The 23,664-nt window shown below is 46.0% G+C and overlaps 1 protein-coding gene across 1 annotated transcript in view; it reads right to left on the bottom strand.

Moving 5' to 3' along the window:
* Positions 1-23,206, bottom strand: part of FGF14 (fibroblast growth factor 14) — a 406,279-nt gene extending 383,073 nt beyond the window's left edge. The window contains exon 1 of the mRNA XM_055803052.1: positions 22,531-23,206. Coding sequence (XP_055659027.1) covers positions 22,531-22,738 — 208 coding nt within the window. The 5' untranslated portion in view covers positions 22,739-23,206. The remainder of the gene's footprint in view (positions 1-22,530) is intronic.
* Positions 23,207-23,664: the final 458 nt, after the last annotated feature.

Genomic DNA, 23,664 nt, shown 5'->3' with positions numbered 1-23,664 from the left:
CCCTTTCAGTGCTCCTCAGCTGAGATGCTGTTCTATGGTGAGGGGTTTGGATAAATTTTCTCCTGAGGCTGTTGGTGTCTTGCTGCAGAGCCGGTAGGTTAAACACAGGAGAACTGTCAACATTGTCCCCACATCAGACAGAGAAATGCTTATGACTCCTGGGCGATTTTCTTTCACGTGTTCATAGAGGGAAGGTTGCACTCAAAGGAACTGGGGCATGACTTCTTTTCTTTGTTCTCCCACTATCATCTCAGCCCCCTGGGGTCAATGTTGAACAGTGTTTCTAACCTGAACCAGGAAACTAGAAAGCTGGTCGAGGAACACGTCTGCAGTGAAGATACTTATTTACATATTACTCAAGGAACTGGCCTTAAAAGAAACACCAGAAATACTAGAAAAAGGAGTGATGTCAATTTTGCAACAAGCAGGAGGTGGTTCTTTGTTCCTGCACCTTGCCGATTTCTGAAGTCACCCTCACTCAAGCACAACCAGTTGAAAATACATCCTGGTCTTTCTGCCTGCATTGCATGTGATGTGTTTGAGTCATCTAGGTATCAACCACATCCAGCTTTGAAGAGATGTTCAAAAGTGCAGTACAACAGGTCATATTGCTTCCACTTGTGTAAATACTGTATGTTAGCACCACTATGCAAGTCACACCTTAAATTCTGAGATGAAAGATGCTAAAAGCTCTCACCATTCCTCTGCCTGCTTACATCCACAAGTAGTAGCCATTAGAAGTCCCTATTGTCAAAGATTTGAAATAACAGGCCTGTAACTTGTTTTTTTTTAATTTCTGCAACATGTGACAGTAGTGTACACTGTAAACTGACCAGGGGAAATAAGGAAAACAGGAGACTTCAGCTACAGTGTACCTGTTACCTATTATAAGCCACTGAGGTAGAGTTGTCAGTTTTAATTGCTATGTTGAAGCAGAGTAGTGGCTTTGCAGTTGTATCCCACATGTCGTTGGGAATCTGGAAATATGGTACTTTTTTTATCAGCAGAATCACACCCTTGTGTGACACCAAAGTCAGATTTGTTGTAAATGGAAGAAATGGGGTATTACTCCTGCAGCCCACAGGTCTGCCTCTAGCCTTCTGGCTACGGCAGAAAGGCAGAGGCATGGCTTTTCCCACCTTGTCAAGAATTAACCACCTGGACATCCCTCTACGTCCAGAGTAGAAGAAATAAGTTTCTGCCAGTCACTCCACAAGAAAACAAGGGAGGTGAGTACTGCCTTGTCCTTGGTACACGAGTGCAGAACTAAAGTATAATCTTGCACTTACCATATGAATAGAACTGTTTAAATGAGTACACATTACTGTATGGGGATTTTCTTGAGATGCATCTGGCACAGTCAGCATGGAATTTTAGTGCTTTTATTTTCAGGACCATGGCAATACTATGCAGATAAAGCAGAGGCACTTCATAATAAAACCCAGTCCTTTGCCACTGCCCTGTGAGATACTGACTTTGGACAGAAAGCAGTAAGTACTGTGGGGTCTTGGCATGAAGAACACTGACCATCCAAAATTCTATTTTAACCGTATGATGACATTATTATTAATAATTTTTCTCCCTGAAAAGGCATCTCAAGCAAGACAGGTTTCCAATCTTAGTGCTAAAGTGGGTACATGACCATGACCTCAGGGCTTCCACTCCTATACCCGGTGTGACCAATTTATTTAATAAGAAAGAACAAGCCACTGATAAGTCAAATTAAGCATTACCTTACTTTTACCTATGGAACATTTTCAAAGACCAATGAAAAATAACAAAGAAACTTATTTAGGGTCAACGTTAGCTAGAGTGAACAGTGAGTAATTACTGTCTTTTAAGAGGTATAGTTAAGATACAAATACTTCCCTTATTTCTGACTGAAGTATTTTCCTATTTATATAAGTAAAATCATCTTAGACTAAAATGATAATAAACAAAAAAAATAAATAGAATTCACTTTTCACTTATTTTTATGGTACTTATTAAATACAATTTTTTTTTTTTTAGTTTGGGCAATAAGAATACCCTGAAATCTTTGTTTCTTAACTGGTTTGCTCTCTTTTTGACATGCATATGTTTGCTGCCTCTATTAATAAGGTCCTGTATATGGCTGGATTCTATTATTTATTTATTTATTACTTTAGGCCACAGGAACACTCCTTAAGTGGATCTTTTAGAAAAAAAAACTATACAGCAGTTAGTGCCAGTTTATAAAGTGATAATTCCTACCAAGTCAATACATTTTCATCTACTCAAGTGACAACTTTGGCCCAGCAATCTTAGTGTTCCGTGCATCTCCTCAAACTTGCATGTAGGCAATATTTTTCTGTTGTATTTATATTACACTGTGTGAATGAAAAATTATCAGTTCAGACATCAGCCTGTGAATTGTAGGAATTGTCACCTTTGCATATACAATTCTTCAAAGCTTCAGCTTGGGACTCAATGAGGTGGCACAGATAGTTCAGTGTGAGCTTGGTATGAACATGCTCTGTTGTGTGAGTCGCTTGACACACTAAAATCAGTCTTTATCTAGACTTCTTGAGGTACAATAACAGCTAGGAAGAGTCTAAACCTGTGGAGAGGGAGGAAAGGAAATCTGCAAGATTTTTGTTCCAGTTTCCAAGAGCAGAGATAAAAAAATAAAGGTGGGAGGAAATATATTCAGAAATAATTTCTTGGTTTCTGAAGGGTAAATAAAAAAACTGGATTATTGGCAAGAACAATAAATCTTAAAGACAGCAAATCTGTACTTGCTTTTTGCTACTAATCCTTGTAATGTAATCAAAAGTTAGCATCTTCATTTGGGTAAAGTGTGAGACAAGACAGGGCCCTGAGCCTGCTATTACTGAACTGATAGAAGTTTTGAATGATTGAGCTCTTCATTAAACCTATCAAAATACTGAAGGGCATTGGTAAAACTATACAGTTGGGAAAGGTTAAGAAACTCAGTGTTAATATTACCCCTAAAAAACAAACAGGCCAGTTGCACTTTCCATTTTACATTGTTGCTAACTGAATAGAACCCGTTTGTTAAATAAACATAGGGAAAATTTCTCTCCAACATTCGTTCATGACAAGGGCAGTGTTTCCCCTTACAGAAAAAACCTTTCGGCTGGGGTTGAATGGTCCAGACAAAGAGGGGTGGGGTTTTTGGTAACACAACTGATATTCCAAGAAATGGCAACTAAACCGTGAGCCCAAGCCCACCATTAACATTACACTCTACCTTTAAGAACATTTTGTGATCTGTTAACAGCAGAATGGGATTTTGTATAATGTGTATTAACCTATTTATCTCTGAAAATACCACTAGACCTTTTAAACTAAAAATTGCCTGCAAAGAACCAAAATCTAATGGTACTCCGCTGAATAAATCCTTCATGCTTTCTTGTACATGCCAAACTATGAGATATCAGGGCAGTAATACTAAAATTGACCTGCAAGTGTTCTTTCAGGTCCCTGTATGTTCCTTATAAATATGACTATTTGGCTCCTGTTTAGACATCATCTTCTTAAATCCTCATTATAGTATTGTCAAAAATGTAGCGAAGTTGAGTGGACATAGCTCAAATGGCTGCTGCATGATGAAGAAGAATCAAAATCCAAGTAATTTTGCAAGTGTTAACAGACTCACGGTATCCATAAGCCCGGAAGAGCAGGAAGGGAAAAGAGTACACAGTGAGTATTGTCAGTATAGTAAGTACATGGAAGTGCAGAAAGGCTCTCTACAAGAAAATTAAAGCTGCTTTTCTCTCTTCACCTTCAGTAGAACTTTTAGTAATAAGACCCCAAAATTCTGATGTCTCAGCCACAAAATCTGAAGCTCATTTGAGGGACATCTGAGTACCAATGAATTTACTGGCTTTGTTCTTTTCTCCCTCTACTCCACTCACAGAAATCCCTCTGCACACAGGCTGGATGGTACAGCAAGCAGAGCTTGTGCTCTCTCTAGAGAAATTCCAGAAGCCTTTTCCCTTCCCAACTGTTAACTCAAATCCACTCTAATTTGTTCTGAGCAGAGCTTGTTCTCAGAAGGGCAGTATTTGCCCCACAGTACCATAAACTCAAGAGTTCAGAATCTCTTTGCTCCTAAAGCAAAGGTTTCTTCTATTACAAAACAACTTTGCCACGCAGAACCTCATTAGGTGGCTGTAGAGGAATGAAGCTGGGTTAATTAGCATTGATAATATACAACTGTGGGTTGGCTTCAGGGGCAGTGGGTTGGCCAATGTAGATAAGATGCAGCTGTGGCTGGTTAAGTGAAGTGGTTGAGAGCCCATGAAGAGAGAGCAGCCGAGGAAGAAGTAGGGAGAAGAGGGGGAGCATGTGCTCTGGATGAGGTGAGGAGAAGGCAGCAGAGGGACTGGCATGAAGAGTATGCTGGTATGAGATGGTAAAAGACCTTGTTGCAGCTTGATAGTTTGGAGAGTGTTGTGACAGGTGGTGGGATCACACTGAACCTCATCAGGTGATGGGGCCATGTGCTGCATTCCAGTGATGACAGTAATTGTCTCTATGGCACTAAAAGCAGGTATTGGATGCTTTCTCTCATCACTGAAGAAAACTTTAGGATAAAGACCATGAGATCTCTCATGGAGCACAGCAGAGGTGTCCTAGCTCTCAAGCTTTTCAAAATCCATCAGAATTTAAAATACATGGAAACATACAGTGCTGCTGAGGCCCTGCACCACAGCAAAGGATGTGAACTGACAGGAGCTTTGTATTGCACTTACAGAAGCAGAGGGAGTGGTGAGAAAACCTTGCTCCAAATCCCATCCCCAGGTGGAAAAATTTCCCTGCTGGGTGCTGTAAAGCAGGATTTTTCACTCTCTTTCTCTCTAACAAAGTTATCTGAAAGGAAGATGGGGAGAGACAGCTGAAGGAGGAAGAAGGGGAATAAGCATTTGGACTGCAGTAGAAGTCACAGCACTGGCAAAAGTAACTATCCCCTGCCTGTGTCCTGTGGGCTAAGAAGAGGAAATACAGGTTAAAGAAGCTCCATAATAGAATAATCTCTAATTAGGTAACTATGCATCTAGGGGCAAGAGCAGTCCACCCAGTCATCAGCCATGGAATATTATGATAGAAATGGTGTCTTTTAACAGGGCTATTACAAGGAAATGTAGGAGCAACAGCTAAACAGCTAACAGACCTTGAAAATACTGTGGTAAGTTTGCCAAGAAAAAAGAAGACAGGAATGCAAACACAGACTGATATAAAATGAGCTTAAAAAAAAAAAATTGAGCAAAAAAGCTTCAGGTCCATCCTTTAGGTACGAAAGTGCTGGATGTGATGAAAGATCTGGCTCCTCTTGAAGCACAGGTATAACTTGAGCAAGTGAAGTACCGCACCCCAGACACTCCTACTTATTAGCACTGAGACAATTGTTAATGTAGAACTGTTCACTACTAATTTAAACAAACTGCATAAACTGGCTCCTATAAACCCTCCAGAAAACACTGCTTCACTGCCTCAGCTGCCTGACTGTCTCAGTGCATTCTCAGTTGTAAAGGCTTAGGCACTCACAGAGGGTACAACAAACACTGAGTTTAGTATCATGGAGCTTTTTGGCTTAATTGCCCTCCTTAATTGCGTCAAACAGCAGTGAACTTAAAGCAAGAATTTTCACATTCTGTTTTGGTGATGGACCTTTATTCCTATCAGTTGAGTGTACTGCGGTCCACTGGACAGTGCACAATGCACTGGCCATTCTACCAGTGCTCCTTCGGAAGCTTCATAAACTCACCATTGTAGCTAACCTTAAAAAAATTAGTATTTTTAGCACTATTCTTTGAAAAGTACTGCTAATATCTACTGATGCCACATATTTCTACATTAGCCAGATCTTTCTGTACTGGATAAAAAATAATAAGAATTAAAAAATGGTACCATGTCGGGGACTTAGGATACTCTTGTTGCACATCACCCTCGGGGAGAAAACATTAGTGCCGTTTATCAGGGGCAAGGAGACTAGCAGGCGACCCACTCACTAATTTGTATACTGCAGTGTTTGCAGTTCTAACTTTCATTCTCTAACATATTTTTTTAGAAGTATTTTTCAAAAGGATTAGAAATTCCTGTCAACTCAGCCTTTCTTTTCATAAATTTGCTTCAAGGTCCTTTATTGAAGATACATTGAGACTTCTGAAATCTATTTGTGTAACCTCCAGTTTGTTCTGGTTTCCACTGTTGCCTGTACCTAACAGAACATTGAAAAAACCAAGAACTTGGGGATTCTGAGAGTAGGCTCAGTTCTCTTTAGAGGGAAAATCCAAGAGGACTGTGTCCACATGGGGGAAAATTGCTGCTCTGTCTGAACCATTCATTTGCTGCTTGTTCTATTTGGTTTCTGTAGACCTAGATTAGTTTCATTATACGTTAATGACCTTGAATGCAAACTGGGGAAGACATGCTTGTTCTGCAAATTAGTCACTGTAAGTTAAAATAGACAAAAAGATGGAGCAGACTGAGGCTGACGCTGTAAGAATCATCCAAGTAATAGTAGATTAAGCACAGAACCATTTCATCTGCACAAGAGAATTATTGTCTTTGGCAGAAACAGGGGCCTCTTCTTAACAGAGACCAAGGAGTGGTGGATTAGCATGAAAGGATTTGAGTATTTAAATCTAGCTAGATTTTAAAAACCCACAGCAGTGTGCCAAAGCCAAAAAAACCTTTCCCTTCTTCTCCTCTGAGGGTAAAGATCAGTTTCATCACAAGAATGGTTCCATGCACTGGCCATGGAGAACATGCTCCCTTTATCCTCCTGTAAAACCCTTCTCTGGAGGTCTTTGATGACCCAATCTGACAATGGAGCACTGCAGCATAAAGCAAAGAGCAAGGAACTTCCAGAAGAATGATTAAAGCTGGTGCTCTCAGATAGCATGGCAAAAAGACACTGCAAATGAGGAGACAACAAAAACTTTCATTTTCCCAGCCTGGAAGGGGGAATGAAGAAAACATATTTTCACTCTTGGAAAGAATCTCAATTCAGTTAGTCTGGCCCAAGTTGTCTTAATTGCCATGCCATGTGAAAGGTCCTAGACACGTTATGTTAATGTGCTACTAACTGAAGAAACAGTTTTCAAGATGCCTAATAAATTGAGAAGTATTTGAAATATACTTTTTTACTCCTCTGCTGCTAAAAAGGCTTTACCAGCTTAGATTTCACTCAACCGCCAAATTTAGAGTGGTTAGAATGGCTTCAGAAATCCCAGATCTTCATAACAAGCCTACATGTGAACACAGCTCCCCACTGTGCTTTATTTTATGGCAACACAAAATTATGTCCCATCATCAGAGCTTTTTACAATTGGCTTTATTGTAGGCAATGAAAACACAAATATCTGTTCTTGTTAAATGCAACACTCAGTCCCAGATTAAGTAATGATACCTCGGTTTCTCCTTCTTACGATACTGGGATTTTCAGGGAATTCATGACAAGAAGAGAATCACAGAATGGTTGGGGTTGGAAGGGACCTCTGGAGATCATCTATTCCAACCCCCTGCTAAAGCAGGTTCTCCTAGAGCAGGTTGCACAGGAGCATGTCAAGGCAGTTTTTGAATGCCTCCACAGAAGGAGAGTCCACCAGCTCTCTGGGCAGCCTGTTCAGTACTCCATCATCCTCAAAGTAAGTTTTTCCCTATACTCAGATGGAACTTCTTGTGTTGCAGTTTGTGCCCACTGCCCCTTGTCCTGTCACTGGGCACCACTGAAAAGAGCCTGGCCCCATCCTCCTGACACCTGCCCTGAGGATAGTTTGTACGCATTGACAAGATCCCCCCCTCTCAGTCTTCTCTTCTCCAGGCCAAACAGGCCCAGCTCCCTCAGCCTTTCCTCATAAGGGAAATGCTCCAGTCCCCTCATCATCTTTGTAGCCCTCCGCTGAGCCTTCTCCAGTAGTTCCCTGTCTCTCTTGAACTGGGGAGCCCAGAACTGGACACAGCACTCCCAGTGCAGCCTCACCAGGGCAGAGCAGAGGGGCAGGATCACCTCCCTTGACCTGCCAGCCACGCTCCTCCTAATGCACCCCAGGAACCCACTGGCCTGCTTGGCCACCAGGGCACACTGCTGGCCCAGGGGCAACTTGCTGTCCACCAGAACTCCCGGGTCCGTCTCCACAGAGCTGCCTTCCAGCAGGTCAGCCCCCAGCCTGTACGGGTGTGCGGGGTTGTTCTTCCCCACGGGCAGGACCTTACACTGGCCTTTGTGGAACTTCATTGGGTTCCTCTCTGCCCAGCTCTCCAGCCTGTCCAGGTCTCGCTGAATGGCACCGCAGCCTGCTGGTGCGTCAGCCACTGCTCCCAGTTCTGTATCACCAGCAAACGTGCGGAGGGTGCACTCTGTCCCTTCATCCAGGCCGCGGACAAACTGCCCCCTGGGGCACACGCTGGCTGCAGGCCTCCAGGCCGACACTGCGCCACTGATCACAACCCTCTGGGCTCTGCCACCAGCCAGTCCCCAGCCTGCCTCACTGCCCACCCATCTAACCCACACTGCCTCAGCTTACCTATGGGATGTGATGGGAGACAGTGTCAAAAGCTCTTGCTGAGGTTAAGGCGGACAATATCCACCGCTCTCCCCTTGCCTACCCAGTCAGTCGTTCCATCACAGAAGGCCATTAAGTTGGCCAGGCATGGGTGAATCCATGCTGACTGTTCCTGATAATCTTCTTTTCCTCCACATGCTTAGAGAGGACCTCCACGATGAGCTGTTCCATCACCTTTCCAGGGATGGGTGAGGCTGACCAGGGTTTTCCTGGGTTTTCCTTCTTGCCCTTTTTGAAGACTGGAGTGATATTGGCTTTCCACCAGTCCTCAGGCACCTCTCCTGTTCTCCATGACCTTTCAAAGATGGTGGAGAGTGGCTTAGCAGTAACATCTGCCAGCTCCCTCAGCACTTGGGGGTACATCCCATCAGGGCCCATGGATCTGTGGGTGTCAAATTTGCTTGTGATCTCTAATGCCTAATCTCTACTCTCAGATCCTCCTCAACCAGGAGAAAGTCTTGCTTTTTCCAGACTCCCTCTCTTGCCTCCAGGGTCTGGGAAACCTGAGGGCCAGCCATGGCAGCAAAGGCACTCAGTAACCACCTTCTCTGTGTCCTTCATCACCAAGGTACCCACCTCATTCAACAGCAGGCCCACATTTTCCCTAGTCATCCTTTTCCAGCTGATGTATTTGAAGAAGCCCTCCTTGTTGTCCTTGACCTTCCTTGCCAGATTTAATTCCAACCAGACCTTAGCCTTCCTTGTTGCCTCCCTGCATGTTCTGACAATGTTCCTGTATTCCTCCCAAGTGGCCTGTCCCTTTTTCCACATCCCGTAAACTGCTTAAATTCAACCTTTTCATATTTAGTATTAAATGCAAGAGTAAACATACCCTTTGCATCCTCAGAGAAAAGTATCAAGAGATTCCAAGTGCTGATCTTCCCTAAAACTATTTTAAAAGCCAACAAAAAACAACAACAAAAAAAGAAAACCAAACCCAAACTGCTTTATGATTTCTTGTTTCCATTAACATAGACAAAATACATATAAATATACTGGAGCGTACCATCAGACTACAAGAAAAACCCTTTTAATTTACAGACCATGCCCAGATTTAGCATGCCAAAGTATTTAAAACATCAATAATCAGTAAAATATTTCTTCATTTGTGCTCTTCACCCCTATATAAGGGAAGAGAGGGACTGCTGGTCATATGGGGAGAAATATATACGCTTTAATTAAGGAAGATGAAGAAGCACGTGTGCAGCAGCAACTTAGATCAGTATCCATATAGCTCAGCAAACAGAAGATGAGTGCGCAGTATAACAACAGGTTACTCAGATGACAGTGCTGACCAGTTTCATTGCACATGCTCACACAAATGAAAGGGTGATCCCTAGTAAGGTCAGTGAGGAGGAATGCAAGTACAAGTCAGTGAAGTTGAAGAAAAGGGTTTTATTTAGAGACAGAGGAAACCTCCTGTCCTTCAGCTCTTCCCTACCCTGAAGCTGCATCTTCTTGTCAGAGAAAAGAGAAAGGGGAAATCTGTTGCCTTCCTCAGCGAGACTGAGCCTCCCTTCCTGCCTGGTTCACACTCCTCAGAAATTCATTATGATTCATTCCTTACAGACTCGGGTCTCTGCTGCTCAGCTGCCAAACTTACTCCAAAGTGGGTTTCTCTGGTCTCTTTCCTCCATCAGCTTTTCACAGGGTTAACCAAGAGACCCTGGGAAGCCCCTTTCTAGATGCTCCTTCCTCAAAGGAACCATCCCTTCTATCAAAGCTCTAATACCCTCTTTGCCTGGCTGGAATGGCGTCATATGCTGTTGTTATCCCAGGTGCATTCCCACACTGAGGCTGGGGGCACAAGTAAGTCACCCAACAAGCAGAGCTTGCCCTAGCTTTCCTTAGTGGAGATGAAAGGGTTTTTCTGATCCTCTTTGGCTGTGCTCATACTGCTAAATAAAAGAAGTGCTAGACCTCTGGTCACTCACACTTTTTCCTGAAGTCCCACGTGGTTTTGGACCACCTCAGCTAGCTCTCTCCAAGCCAAATCTGCTAGGGAGGGTGGTAACTGCAAGTAAGGTAGACATAAGCCAGCCATAGCCATTTGGACTTGGATCAATCCCTAGCTTTTTAATTAAGCAATATAAATTCAATCTTAGGTTGCTGAACAACTGGGAGGAGTTTAAGGTGGGGGAAGGATACCAATGCCAAACTGAAGGTGGACAGTTCTTACTCAGAATTCTTACCTGCCATCTGTTACTGAGAAGAGACTGACTGTCCCTTTGAAGTTACTTTAAGATCACCAGTATATGCTTCTTGATGCAGATGTATGGTGATCTGCTAGGTCTGAACAGCACCTACCATTCTTGGCCTCTCTGACTATGGATTTATTAAGTTATTGGAAGAAAAAGGCAAATTAATATTGAACCTTTACCCCCTTCCTTCACAGTGCTTAATGCTTGCAAGTGGGCAGAAATGCCTTTGAAACCTCCCAAATGAGACAGAAGCTATTTAAATACTTCCAGTTTACACTACAGAGCATTATATTTAAATGCTCTATAGCTTGTATCACCCAGTGCATTGCGTCTGATACAAAGATTTACAAAGCTTAAGATCCATAGAAGCATATACACTGCTTTTTAAAAGTTCTGTTGTAAATCAGCTGGGGGGGGGGGGGGGGGCAGGGGGGGTGAATAACACATTTTCTTTCACCATCAGTTACTGTGGCAACTATACTGTTTCAGTTTAGCTTGAGGGCCACCCTCATGAGTAGACTCATGTGCCATCTCTCCGGCAGGTGAGCCTGCAGGTGTTAGCCCAGGCAGCTGGAGCACACATAGGGCTCCACATGCCCGTGCGGGTCCAAAACAGCAAGGGCTGCCAGGCATGCTCATGCAGACGGCTTGCAGACCATCCGTGTGACAGCAGGTAGGCAGGCAGGAGGCACTGGACACTCAGCCTAAGGTCACCGTGGAGGCCACTTCTTTGGAGCTGTGTGATGACAGCCAGTAGACTCTAGAGTGTGTAGGAGCACCTTTATTTATAAAAGCAAAGGAACATTTACAAGGATATCTCACCTTCAGCAAGATAGCTATAAATGGAATAAATTGAGAGAAGCTAGACTCTCAAATGTAACTCCCTTAGATGTCCTTGGGAAAGAAACACTTCTAGAAATAGATGTTTTCCATGAAAATGTCCTCAAAATTCAGATCTATTTGCTCTTCGATTGATAAGTAGCTTAAACAATTTCTAAATTCTGCTTGCCTGTAGGATTCTCTATCACTAACCTGTCTAAATGACTACAGATTCCTTTAATCCCTTTATTATTTACTTTATAATTTCTTTTGTCATTCTGGGTTTTCATCTCCCTCTGAGAATAAGTGGGAGAGAAAGCATCCCACACTATTCATGTATCATCCACACAGCACTTGAAAAAAGTCTCACCTAATGTACTAACATCGCATTCTGACTTACTTTTGTTCAAACTTCATCAAGTTCCACCCCCAAATTCTTAACCTACATATATGACTACAAGGGCTTAATATCTTTTCCTCATCCTCCATCATAAATCTATTAGCAGGTATCCTTCTTGGCAGTCAACTTAGACCATAGTCACTCCAGCCAGCCACTGAAAGACAAGGAAAATGGGCCCCAGCAAACATAATGAACCCTCATGTTGCTGTTTATCTTGATATTTTATTAAAAGATTTTAACCTAGCCTGAACAACTTACAGCTTACTTCTGCTTTGGTTATAAGATCCTGGACTGCTGCTTCCACTTTCATGCTGATGGCAACTGGCACAACTGGAATAAAATAATTCTCATCCAGAATTTAAGAGGCCATGAAACTAAGTAGCTTTACATTTAAACTACCGTAATATTTACCTGCATATCCTTAGATTCAATTATTTTTTTCTCACTGTGCTTAAAGATTTTTTTTTTTAATCAAGAGCACCATATTTATTTAGGTATCTTGAGGAACTCCTTAGATGGTGTCTTCCTCAGTGGTGTATGGTAATGGTCAAAATCAACATTTGTGACGTTAGAGTGCTAAGAAAGTCAATGTCTCCTAAGGTATGCCTTCACTGAAAATCTTCCATGAGCAGAGAATCTTCTGTGGCCCACAATTCACGGGACTCATCTCCACTTCATGTCAGTAATACCCCAGATACATCATCCCTTATAAACTGCGAAGACAAACTGAAATGAGGAAAGACATAGAACACAAAACCACAATGACTCCATTCCCACTACCTTGGTGCACATTCCTCCTACCATGAGTACACTCGTTGATTTTACCAAGTTATACATTACCTAGGAAACCACAACAGCATTATCTTTTTTCTCTTACAGTTTTACAACTCCACAAAAATCATCAGGGTTTAAAGCCTAGTTCTAAAACAAAGTAAGGCCTCCTTCAAAAAAATGTGGGTCTTCAATACAAACACTACATAATGGCGTATTTGTTGTAAAAAAATCCCATACTGCTTTTAGGTGTCCTGTTCCATGGATGAAGAGTCTGTGCTACAGGTTTCAAAGGTAAGAGAATTCATCTCTGACATGTTTCAAAACTCTGCAAACAGGCAGAGCTCAGCACTTGAGAACAAAAGGTTTAATAACATCTAGTCACTGGTTTGGCCACAAACGAGCCTCGTTAGCAGGAGCCCTAGAGCATGTTGCACTGAAGTGACATGTTAGAATCCTCTCATAAAATAATGTCTCAAATCCACACTATCAAAAGTGAAATCAATCAAAGGTGAACAAGGCAGATCAAAGGTGAACAAGATTCAGACCACAAGTCTGCTCTGTGCGTACCCTGCTGAAGGTATGGATGCCATGCATTCACACAGGTTTTGTACTTCTCTGGGAAGTCATGGCCACAAGCTTCAGGGAGACATGTAGCACCCAGGTAAGCAGGCAAAGCCAGGACCTGGAACCAATTCTCTACCAGGTTAATTCTCTTGCTGACTTTACTGTCTTTTCCTAATCAATCATGGTTGCTTTACTGCCTCTGCATTTGTGTACTTCTGCTACTGTTCTGCTACTGTACATTACAGAAAGTGGGAAACCAATCATTCATACAGCTCGTGCCCAACAAAACAAGGGATATTCCATCAGCCTACACTTCACCCATCATAAATATCCATTACAACAGTAGTCACATGTACAGTCATTCTGACCATTGCCACTAGTTAATTATCTGAAGTGGTGGAAAGAACTTTAAAATATCTGAAAGAAATATAATTAAGGGCTAATCTTCCTTTGAGACCCTAATCCAAAGTAAAAAGGTGAGATGCCTGCACAAGCAGCAGGTTAAAGAACTGAAAGAGATGTGAGAGGCTATAAGGGATGTGACAGTGTTTGGGATGGGTCAAGGTCATATTCACACAGATAAAACAGGTCTGAGTAAAGCCAGGAGACTAGCAAATGTCAGCACTGAAAGTCTGTATAACCCTATGTTTTGAGGCAGAAAGTCTCCTTCACATGGGGACAAACACAAAAAAAGATTTATACTGGCAAGGGAATAGGAGGAAATCTCTTGGGAGCACAAGGCTTTACAAATTTTAATCCACCTGTTAATGCTACTTTAAAACATGGATTTTAGTGAAAGCTGAAAAAGTCTGAGCCACAAAATTGCACCTGGGTTTTAGACATCCTGCAGTTAATTCACATCTGAGATCCTGGGTTGATCTCCTAGTGGGATAATCTGCCAATAATCACATTTAGGTTCAGTTGCTCAGGGACTATTAGCAGTCTGGGTTCGATTTGTAATTCCTAGTTGCAAGAAAATCAGAACTGTAAAGTGTTTTTTCATACTATAAACTCTATGAATTAATAAGCACCACTATTAATTTAACCCTTATTAAGATATTCCTGGTAGGATACTCTATTTTATAAGATACTACTATTGTAATAATTTAACTGATTTTTTTTTTAAGAATTTCCCTATTCCGTAATTTTTCTACATCTTTTCCTGTATTTTCCATTATGTTTTGCACTGGTAGTTCCTGTTTATCTCATTCAATGTCAATAATGTACCTACATTCGCAATGAGCAACATGTGTAGAAACTCCTGGGCAATAGCAATGTTTCATGATGCACTTCTCTAATGAGAAGCATGGACTGGGAGCTGTTTAAGCTGGACGTTTCGTTTAACCGTAGCAGGACATGCTTAGAAATACATTTACTGAAAGAGTAACAAGTCTGGCAAACCTGCCTTCTTTAAATTAACATTTTCATCTCAAACCTCATTAAAGGGCAATGAAATTCCTGTATATTACCTTTGCTAGCATTGGTGAGAACCAAGAGATTTATATGTAAACAGAAGTCTTTCCTTTTATATGCAAGTGCTCTCTCCTGTTCAAACCATTCAACACTGGTACAAAATTCTAGTTTTCAGTCACAGCAGAGCTTAATCCTTTAAAAGCTTGTTCAAGGGAGCAATATCCCGCTTCTTCCCTCAAGAGAAAGGACTTTGTGAAAACATGCCCTTTGCAGGAGATACTTCCTTATCCCACAGGCCTAGAAAATCCATAGGAATGAACTCCTTTTAGTTGGATAAAAGCAAAGCATGCAAAGGGATGTGTCAGCTGCTGCCTCATCTCCAAAGCCTATATCCTCAGCAGAGGCAAGCTACTGCACAGGAACCAAGATGACAGAAACGCTCAGAATTTTTTGACAGTTCAAGGAAGAAGGCACCATGAAGGAAGTACTCTTCACCTTATAGATGCAATACTCGCCCCTGAAAAGCTCCCCATAATCAGTAATCACAAACACGGAGAAGGAATAGCAGCATTAGCCTCTGTTTTTCAACCGGAGAAGAAAGGCATACCACTGAAAGTACAAACCCCTCCACACAGTGTGTGGTTATGTGGAGCTTGCTGCCATGCACAGTTTTTGATGCCCAAAATAGAAATGTCGTTTCACAAGTGAAGGTGTGTAGCTCCTTCAGAGGCTACTGCACGCAGTGGCCTGAATAAAAGGTCCGACTTAAGACAGTCCAGTTGCAGCTGAAAACAGAGGGGACAGGTTAGGGGAAGGATCAAACCCAAATTTGCCCTGTATCTTTTATTTTTCTTGCACATCTAACGTCTAAAGCTGGAGACAGGGCATGCTCAGGAGCTAAGGCACAAATCCCACACATTCTGTATCCTCACTATGTTCTTATCTCTCCAGATGACAAAGCTGCACCAAGAAAAAAAAAACAACCAACCATGGATGGCATGACGAATTGTCAGGAAAGAGCCAAGTCTATTCCCCTATCAGTTCAGTGAAACACAGACCTTTCAGGAATCTCCTTAAAACAATTTTTTCATAGAGGTTTACAGTTTATTTGTATCACTGCCTGTAGAGCAAAAGCCAAAACAATTCAATGGAATTGAAATGTTTAACCTTTGTTCAATTCTACTGTCTGATGGGACCAGGTTAATTTTAGCGCCACAAAATGATTAAGCCAAGTAATTTCCAAGATACTGCCTTCTGTATGCAAACGTTAAACTTGTTCAGTGCGATTCCTCATGCTGTTCCCAGTTAAAAGTAAAATAAGCAGGTGTCAGAGTGAAAACACAAAATATGGACATTAAAATTACACCATCAATTTCTGCTAGCAACTTCATGCCATTTATTGTCATTTGACTCACACAGCCATTCAACATTAACTCTCAAACTATTAAAATGTTGATTATGTTCACCACAGTGTTACCTAACTAGTGCATTGAATTTTACTGCAGAAGGTGTTATTATTCTGACTTGTGCATTAAATTTTACTACAGATATTATTATCCTGACTTCTCAATGCTGTCTCATCAGCAACAATTCACTTTCCTTGCTACTGTTTAATGTGAGAGCTTGTAAAAGTGATACACTACAGATATACCAAGCCTGCATTCCATTTATCCATTAAAAGCCTTTCACTTCATGATTTTTGAGGTTTTGCCCTCAGAAAGATCCTCTTCAAAACCAGCGTGCTCCTGATTTGAATTACAACTTTGTTAGTTATTCACATGCAAAGTTATTAACACCTTTGCTACAGAGTATATTAAAAAGGATACGTCACATTTTGCTCCTTGTGAGTTCAGTCCATCGTGGTGTCAAACACCATCAGTTCCCTTTGCAATGATAATTTTCAGTACTTCTGAGTGGCTCAGAACCTCTAAAGATCCACTTCGAGAACACGATAAATAATTTTTTTAATAGCAAGTCTGAAATGAATATACTCCTTTGAGCACTTTATCACATGGTTTTCAATAAAAATATTTTCCTCCCAGTTGCTTCATTTGTTTTGACTGTAGAAACACGAAACACTCTGCGCAAGAAGCGCTCTTTCTGAACTAAACACGGCCCCAGTCCTGCAAAGTTTATTTCCAGGTAGGCTGTTTTTCTACAGTATACATTCTTTCTGGAAAGTGGCAAGTAGCTTTCAGGTACATTAATTGTACATCAAGCCTTGCGCTCACCACAGCAATTTTTTTCACAACAGAGATTGCAAATTTTTAAGATCATTCAATATCATTTCTCAGTAAGCTGTTCAGTAAACTAGTAATTTGTCTTTGAAAAGCTATCCTTCACTGAAACGCAAAAAGCAAACAAAAGGACCACTAGCACACTTGTGAAACGTTCAGGCATTGCCTGCAATTTTTAACAAGCAGGAAAGCGAGGCATAGGGAAGTAGCAATGTGTCCAAAATCACAAAGGCCATCTGAAACAGAATTAGGTGTAGAAACAAATCATTGCTCCTGAAGTAACAAGATCATACTCCACTGAATGAAACCTGCTCCAGCAGGACTCAGTGCTCACAGGCACATTTGGCAAACACCTGTAAATATTCAGCAACGTTTAATTAATTTGCACACAATCACCTCATTTATCCAACCACATTCTAGACTCACAGCGTTTCATCCTACATGTTGAGTGATTATACAAGAACCTCAGCAGTGACTCTACTGACTACAAAATGCCACCTCAGAGTTGGTCCACTGCCCCAATTCCTATTTTAGTTTTATGAAGTCCTCTTGAAAAACTGGTTTCCAGTTTCAAACAGCTCTCTCCTCTCCAGGTTATACTTTTACAGGCATTTACTGGACAGGAAATCTTTGCAAAGGGACAATTTCTGAATGTCTAAATCACTCCTTATCTGAATTTGAAGTCAATAGGAATTTTAGCTCAAAATTAAGATACTTAACATAATTAAAGCAGGTAAGTAGAATAAACATCAAATGAAAACAAAAAATGCATGCACATAAATATTTAAACCAATGATGTCTGTAAACACATTTTTCATATTTTCTCTAAGCCTAAGTCATCCTTTGTATATTTGAATTCATTTATAAATGACCTATCATTAGCAGGCATTGAACTAGGTGCAAACATTTTATCACAGTAGGGAGATGCATGAGCAGGCATAAATTTCACCCCTTAAAAAGTAGAATATGCAATTTAATTTGATCAAGAATAATTAAATTTGTATAAATTCAGGAAATTTATTCCATAGAGGAGAAAACTTCAGTAGGTGAAATACATGTAAATAGCCAATTTTCCTTTGGAGTGAGAGAAATACGCCACAGCTCAATTAACAGTGTAGGTATTTAGGCAGTCAGAGCTGCTTTGGGGATTTACATAAAAGAAACTTCGAGGACCTGATCCCGCAGCTCTTACTGAGGCAAAACACCCTTTGTCTTTTGGTGGCAGGTTTGTTTTCTATGAGTAAGGAAGGCAGTGGGGAGGCCCAATTTTCTTAGAATTCAGATAAAGACACACACTACATATTTTACAGGCAAGACCCAAGAGTCTGTTTCAGACAGATCCTCACATGGCTGTGCTTACAAATTTTTCAAAGTAATAAGCATCCATGAAAGAACAGTCTGACTATTGTATGGAGGAGTTTGACAAGGGACTATGCAGAGATCCTAGTTCAGCCACTGCCTGTTATTCTTTCTAAATAGGTTTTGTATTTGAGATTGATACGGGATTGCTACTAACAGAAACTAAATTTCTCTATCATCAGCAACGTATTTATAGTAATGCCAATTTCCATCTACTTTCCTGTCAACACTCTTGACTGAGTTGGAGAGATGCCTCTCCTTGGAGTAAATGGAAAGGAAACCTGATCCATCCTCTGTGTGCTGGGCTGCCACCAGAAGCGAAATGCGATAGCAGTCCCTGCCGTGGGGGCACCTAGTACTTCATCTCCCATGGGCATCCTCACAGGTGTCATTCGGTAAAAAAAAAAAATCTATTCACTAGCTGTATTTGCTTCAAAATACACCCAGAGATATTCTCCTTCCCCATTTCCCCTCAAGCCCCAAATCCTTCCCATGACTCAGCCACTGTCTAAGTGAACATACCCAGTTTAGAGCCCACAGGGTGAAGCCACCAGGATGGCATCTTACCATTACAAGCCCTGGCTCAGGCCTTATGTTTCTGAGCAACTTTTAACTCTTTGCAAGGGAAAGTCTCTTTTGTCTCACACTTCGTGAGGTCCTCTCTGTGTATATGACAAGCTGTAAGGGCAAAATTAGATGGAAATAATTACAAAAGCAAGTGAGGCCCAGGGAACCCAACACATTACAAATACTTTCATGCTGGACGGGATGCTGCATATATGTGGGGCTTTCATTATTTTTTGTACTATTAAACTCAGGAAAACTCAAAAAAATTCAATCAGTGCAAGCAAAGCCACACGTATTTTTTCTCAACGTTGGGGTTATTTTTTTCCTTCTGAAGAAATGTACAAAGGTAAATAATCAAATGTAGCTCCTCTTTCCAGGGTAGTAAATTTGAACAAACAGGGTTTCAGCCAGCTGCATTTCTACTATGGATAAACCACAGCCTCCTGATGCAACCCTGCCAGAGAACTGCACACACCCCACCGCAGACCCTGTCCCTCTCTGCCCTACTTGCCCCTTGCTGTGGTTGGTGCCGGTAGCCCCGGCAGGGCCAGCTGGGACCCCCGGGGGTGGCAAGGGAGCCCACAGGGAGGTCATCGAACCCATCACACCGAGGGGAGGGATGCAGCCAGCGGCGCCGAGGGAGCACAAAGCAGGAACACCTGGAAGTGAGCCACCCAGTCCCGTTTCTGGAAAAAGACCAGCTGCTGAGAGGGACAAAAAAAAGTGTAGCAGGCCGAAAATAGCTACATAAACTGAAATTATAGCCAGCGCGAGCTGCCTAACCTGCGCGATTTTCCACACGGTTGGATCAGCGGCAGCTGCTCGCTCGCGTGGTGCCTTTTGAGAGCAAAAAGCCCAGCAGCTCCTGAAAAGTTTGGCGGGCAAGAGGGGCCAGGGGCGGGTAGCGGAGCGCCGAGCCGCGGCGGGGACGGGGGTCCCCGGCTGCCGCGGCCGCAGCTGCCCGCAGAGTGGGGGGCACCCCCCGGCCCAGCGCGCCGGGGCACCGGGCGAGGCGGGACATCGCGGCAGGGGCTCCCTGCTCTCCCGCGGGCGACCCTAGCCAAGATGCGGTTGATCTGCCCTCAGAGCGACAGCGCCTGTGACCGACTACCCGCTAATCCGGCCCCATGCCGTTCATTAGCCTCCCCGGGCAGGCAGCCGCAGCTTCGCGCTCCCGGAGCGGGATGTCAGGACAGGGCAAGCGGCGCGGCTGCGCTCGGCGTCCCGGCTCCTCCGCCGTGTCGGCGGCGGGCCGGAGCAGCGAGGCGCACACGGTGCGGGCGGCGGGCAAGAGCACGGAGCCGGCTGGCGGGGACGGCCACCGCAAGCTCCCACCTCCGCGCTCAGCTCTCCGGCCGCCCTGTGCCCCCTGGCACCGCGGCAGCGGGGTGCAGCGACCCCTCAGCCCGCCCCCGCCGGGTTTCCGCTCCCCGCGGTCCGCCCCGCTTGCTCATACCGGCCCCCCCGGCACCCCCCGGGCCGGCAGGGTGCAGTGCCATTCTGGCCACCAAAACCCTCACGTCCCGTGTAGAGGGGGTAAGTGCGACAAAGTCCCAGGGGAGGCGGGAAAGGTGTGCTGCAGGCCCGCGGCACCCCGAGGGACACGTCTCGGCTTCAGGGTGCGTTTGCTTACCAGCCTCCCCTCCGCAAGGAAAGGACACGGGCCTTTGGGGGGTCAGTGTGTGTCTGTGTGTGTTATACGTCTCCCCCTCGCCCCGGTACACAAACTGAAAGGTCTAGAAACCACAACCACCCCCAGCCCTTCCTCCGGAGTATCGCCTCTCGCCCAGAGCACCGCGGCGATGGAGCCGCCGATCCCCGCCCGCCCCCCGGGCGGCGGCCAGGGCAGCGGGCACAGCCCCGCCGCGGCTCTGCTCCCCCCCTTGTGCGGCCCGGACAGGGAGAGAGCGGGAGTCCCCGGGTGCTGCGAGAAGGTGGCCGTCTGCCCTGCTTCTGCCGGCCCCATCCCGCCCCGGGGCGAGCACACGGCTTTGGAAGTTGCCCCCGCCCGGGGGAGGCGGCTGGCTGCGGCGCCAAGGGGCGGGTGAGGCGAAGGGCACTTTGCGGGAGGCTGAGCGCTGCCTCCGGCGGGGCATTTCGGGGTCTTCGGTATGCCAAGAGGCTGCTCTGCTGCAGCGGCAGCGGCGGGGAGGAAAGGAGGGAGACAAGCTGGGAAACGGGAGCTGGGGGTGGGGGTCCGCCGAGGTGCCCACTTCGACTCTCTGCACCGGCCCTGAGCCGGGAGAAGCAGGAGCCGGCACCCCGGCTGCCGGGGAGGAGAGGGGTGCGGGCTGCTAGGGCTGCTGCTTGTTGATGTTGGGGTGTCAGAGAGGCAACGAGAGCCTATGATCTACTACACTGCAGTGCCAGCGTCAGGAGCCTCCTGCTCGGGAGCTGCCACTGCAGGGCAGCCGGCACACACACAGCAGCGCGCACACGGCATCCCACCCCTCGCGGCCCGGGCTCAGCGGCTCTCGCCTCCCCAGGCACGCAAGTGCTTGCAGCCAACCTGCCGGGGGCGGGGGGGGAGGGGGGGGCGGGGAGCGGGGGACAGAGCCCGGTGCGAGGGGGGCAGGGAGGGCCGGTATTTCCCCTGAAAAGCTGCCGGCTCCCCCGCCCGCCGAGCATCCCTTCTCGCCCACCTGGCTCGCCAAACTGCGGGCTTGGCCGCACGGACGCCCCGAGCCAGAGGGATGCAACAGCAGCAGCGTGACCCCCCGGGACCGGGCGGCCCCGAGCACCTGCATTTGCATTTCTTATGTAATGTACTGCAAGTTTCCCCCTCGGAGCCGGGCTGAACCGAAGCGCATGATCCTGGCTGCCAGGCAGACATGGAGACGAACGCAGAGACACCGGCGTGTGCCCAGAGGGGTCATCCCGACAGGGAGAGGCGGAGGGGAGACTCAGCCACCCGGGCGGTGCTGCTGCTGCCGATTGGCATAGCTGACTGAGTTGCCGTCTGGGCACAAGCCCCAAGAAAGTGTCCACCCGCTTTCCTCACACACACCCCCGCCACCTTCCCGGCCTAAAGTCCGGGGGGAGTGGTAACGGGCAGCCCCCCAGGCCGGCGACGAGGGGTGCTGGATTTGACTTTGGAAAGCTCAGAGAGGCGGGTGTGTGGGGGTGTGTGTGTAGGGGGGGTGGAGGGGACATACTGCAAGCTAATCAGAAAGTGCTGTGCAGGACCTGAGCCCCGGCACACTCACCCACCACAGGCAGGGCCGGCTCGCAGCAGCATGGGAAGGAGACCCGGGCTCCTCTTCCCAAAACTGACCGGGGGTGTGTGTGCACGGGGGGCTTGCATCGGGGACGGGAGCGGGGGGGGGGGGTATCTACTGGCTTTCCCTCAAAAAGGGTAGCGATACAAGTTTCCTCCTTGGAAACAGCATATAAAAACTAGGAGATGCAGGCTGGGCTAGGGTCGCCTTTGATTTTTTTTTTTTTTTTCCTTTTCCGTGGTGACAGTGGCTGAAGCTAATCCAAGCCGCTCCTTGCTTATTCATACACGTATGCACATGCATGTCCGTGCTGGCCTCGTTATATTTCCCCCTTCTCCCCTCAGCAGGATTGCAGATCTACCTCGGCGAGCAACAGACAGGGTAGCATAAAAGAAAAACAACGCAGTGCAATGGATTGCTTACCAGTTTGGTTCTTGTTTTTCTTAAGACTCTTGCCACAAAGACACTGCAGCATATGCGATCCTTTGCTGAAAATGTTCCAAAGAAACCACATTGATTTGGGCGAAAAGCAATCCAGCAGCTTATACACCCTGAGAAAGAAGAGATCCTTGTGGTTGCATAATAATAAATTGAGACCAGTTCTCCTGAAGAGGGGCACCAGTTTTATCATAGAAAAAATTGTTATATTCCGATCTTCTCCCAGTTTTTTTTCCTCACGTGGTATATTTCTTTGAGACTTTTCAACGGATGCTCTTTTTCAGCCAGGCTGAATGGTTATTCCCCCTAGATCAACATTGGATTATAACCAAAAGCGTGGAGAGAAAATAAAAGAAATCCCTTTTTTTCAGCAAGAAGCCAAACGAAAAGTAAGGTAGTGAAATCCCAGTCGAGGCCAAAACCTCATCAGAGACACCGGCAAAACGCGGAAGGAAGATCCCCAGAGAGAAAACCATAGCCTGGTACTTGACTGCTAGGAGGATGGGTGGATCTGCAGAACAAAAGCCACGGCAGGATCCATCCTACTGAACGACTGCCATTGTGCAGCCCCGCGGCGGGAGAGCGCACCGCCAGCACCCGGCGAAGCCCGGCTGAGGCGCAGAGACCGCTGCCGGCCGCGGGCGCGGACCCCGCCCGCAGCCCCCGCCGAAGCCCCCGCCGCCCCCGCCGCCGCCGCCCCGCGACGCCGCCCGCCCTCGCCCGCGCGGGCCGCTCGCTCCCGGCCCCGGCTGCCGCTGCTCCCCGCTCCGCCGCGCAGGAGGCAGCACCCCCGCCCGCGCCGCGCCGCGCCGCGCCGCCCCGCGCCGCCCGCCGCAGCCTCGGCGCCCAGTCGCCGGCGGGCGCCGGGGAAGGAGGAGCCGCCGGGCCCCGCCGGCCCGGCCGCCGTCACGTACCCACGTGCGGCCCGCTCCGGCCCGGCACCGCCCGCGGGGAGGGCAGCCGGGTGCCCCGGCGCTGCCCCCGGGGCAGGGCGCCGCAGGCCGCCGAGCGCCGAGCCCGGCCTGCCGAGCGCGGAGCCCGGCCCGCCCGCGGCGCGCCCCGGCCCCTGGCGCCGGGCCCCCTGCGGCCCAGGCGTTTGGCCCGCTCGGCGCTGTGCGC

This window comes from Falco peregrinus, chromosome 4 (genome assembly GCF_023634155.1).
Source record: "Falco peregrinus isolate bFalPer1 chromosome 4, bFalPer1.pri, whole genome shotgun sequence".
NCBI classification, from domain to species: Eukaryota; Metazoa; Chordata; class Aves; order Falconiformes; family Falconidae; genus Falco; species Falco peregrinus.
The sequence above is the reverse complement of the archived record's forward strand: the minus strand, read 5'-3'. Positions and strand labels throughout refer to the sequence as shown.